This window comes from Fonticula alba (assembly GCF_000388065.1).
Source record: "Fonticula alba strain ATCC 38817 unplaced genomic scaffold supercont2.4, whole genome shotgun sequence".
In the NCBI taxonomy this organism is placed as follows: domain Eukaryota; order Rotosphaerida; family Fonticulaceae; genus Fonticula; species Fonticula alba.
Genome location: NW_009242974.1, coordinates 980,109 through 981,496, shown reverse-complemented (window position 1 = coordinate 981,496; position 1,388 = coordinate 980,109). Strand labels below are relative to the sequence as shown.

Sequence of the window (1,388 nt, the reverse complement as noted above, 5' to 3'; positions counted from 1 at the left end):
ACTCCCGCCCCCCTCCCTCCGCTGCTTGCTGCTTCACGGTCCGCGGCCCCGCTGCGCCCTGATGCCGATCGGCCAGTGCCCTCTCCCGTCTTGACCAGCCCACGCGCCCATTCCTCCTGCCGCCCCCTGCATCTGCCCGCCCCCCTTCGCGGCTGCCCCATATGCGCGTTACCGCCGACATGGGCACCCCCCGGTCGATCGGCAGCGCCACCGGCCATGGCAATGCCACAGGAAGCCCTCCGGCAGCGGCGCCGAGCCCGGCCCCGGCGGCCCCCGGCCCCGGCATCGCCCTGACCCCGGCCAATGCGCACGAGCTGATGGGCATGCTCAAGCGGGTCCTCATGAGCCTGACCAAGGTGGTCCTGTCGCGGATGTTGACCCTCTTCAATTTGCCCCGCTCCGGCATCAAGTCCCTCCTGGTCAGCCGCCTGACCAGCTACTTCAATGGCCTCCCCCAGCCGTACAACGCCATGAACCTCATCATCCACGAGTGCCCGGAGGTCATCCCGCTGCTGTGCGTCCGGCGGCTTTTCGGCTCCGGCTTCTCCCCGGCGGCCTGTCGGCGCCCGGCGGCCTGCCCTGGCCCATGTGTCTGACTGTCTTTTTTTATGTTGCCCCCCCCCCCCCCCCCTCCGGCTCTTGCCCCTCTCAGCAATGCCGGCAACCGGCCGACGTCCGGCAGCGCCGGCCAGCGCTCCCCTCCCACCCGCTACCGGACGCTGGCCGGCCACGGGCCGACGCACACCTCCCCGGCGGGGGCGGCAGCGGCCATGGCCGCCGGCGACCGGTCCCTTCCCTTTGGGAATTTCGCCCAGCCGCCGCGCCTGGCTCCCTCGGCCCAGGTGACCAAGCTGATCCACTATTCGCTGGCCCTGCACCGGTCCTTCCATGAGCGGCTGCAAAGTCTCCCGAGCACGGTGCAAGCGGAGGCCGCCTCCAATGGCGGGCACATCTTCCCCTCCGGCCCGGACACCGCGGCCATCACCCAGCGGGCCAGGCAGCTCAACAGCGACTCGTCCCAGATGGACCAATTCCGCTGCCGGGCCCTTCTCCCCACGACGCTGATGACCTGTGCGTGGATGTCGCCCTCGGGCCTGGCGCCCTCCCTGGGCCTATTTCCCCCTGCCCCCTGTCGCCGTGGAACTAACCGCGCCGCCTGGCCTGCAGCCCCGACCGGGACGATCACCGTCAACATCGACCTCTCCCTGGCAGATCTCGCAGATCTGACCCACAAATCGTGCGTCCTGCGGGCTCCTTGTTGCTCCATGATGTGCATGCGCATCATCTCTCTCTGTGCCCATCCCTCTCTTTCTGTCTGCTCCTCTCTTTGTGCCCATTCCTCTCTTTGCGCCCCTCCCTCTCTTTCTGTCTGTTCCTTTCTTTCTCTC

At 68.6% G+C, this 1,388-nt stretch overlaps 1 protein-coding gene across 1 annotated transcript in view; it reads left to right on the top strand.

Annotated features, from left to right (window-relative positions):
- Positions 1-1,388, top strand: part of H696_02741 (hypothetical protein) — a gene marked incomplete at its 3' end in the record, with an annotated part of 4,079 nt that continues 2,691 nt past the window's right edge. The window contains exons 1-3 of the mRNA XM_009496646.1: positions 1-514; positions 653-1,071; positions 1,168-1,237. Coding sequence (XP_009494921.1) covers positions 162-514; positions 653-1,071; positions 1,168-1,237 — 842 coding nt within the window. The 5' untranslated portion in view covers positions 1-161. The remainder of the gene's footprint in view (positions 515-652; positions 1,072-1,167; positions 1,238-1,388) is intronic.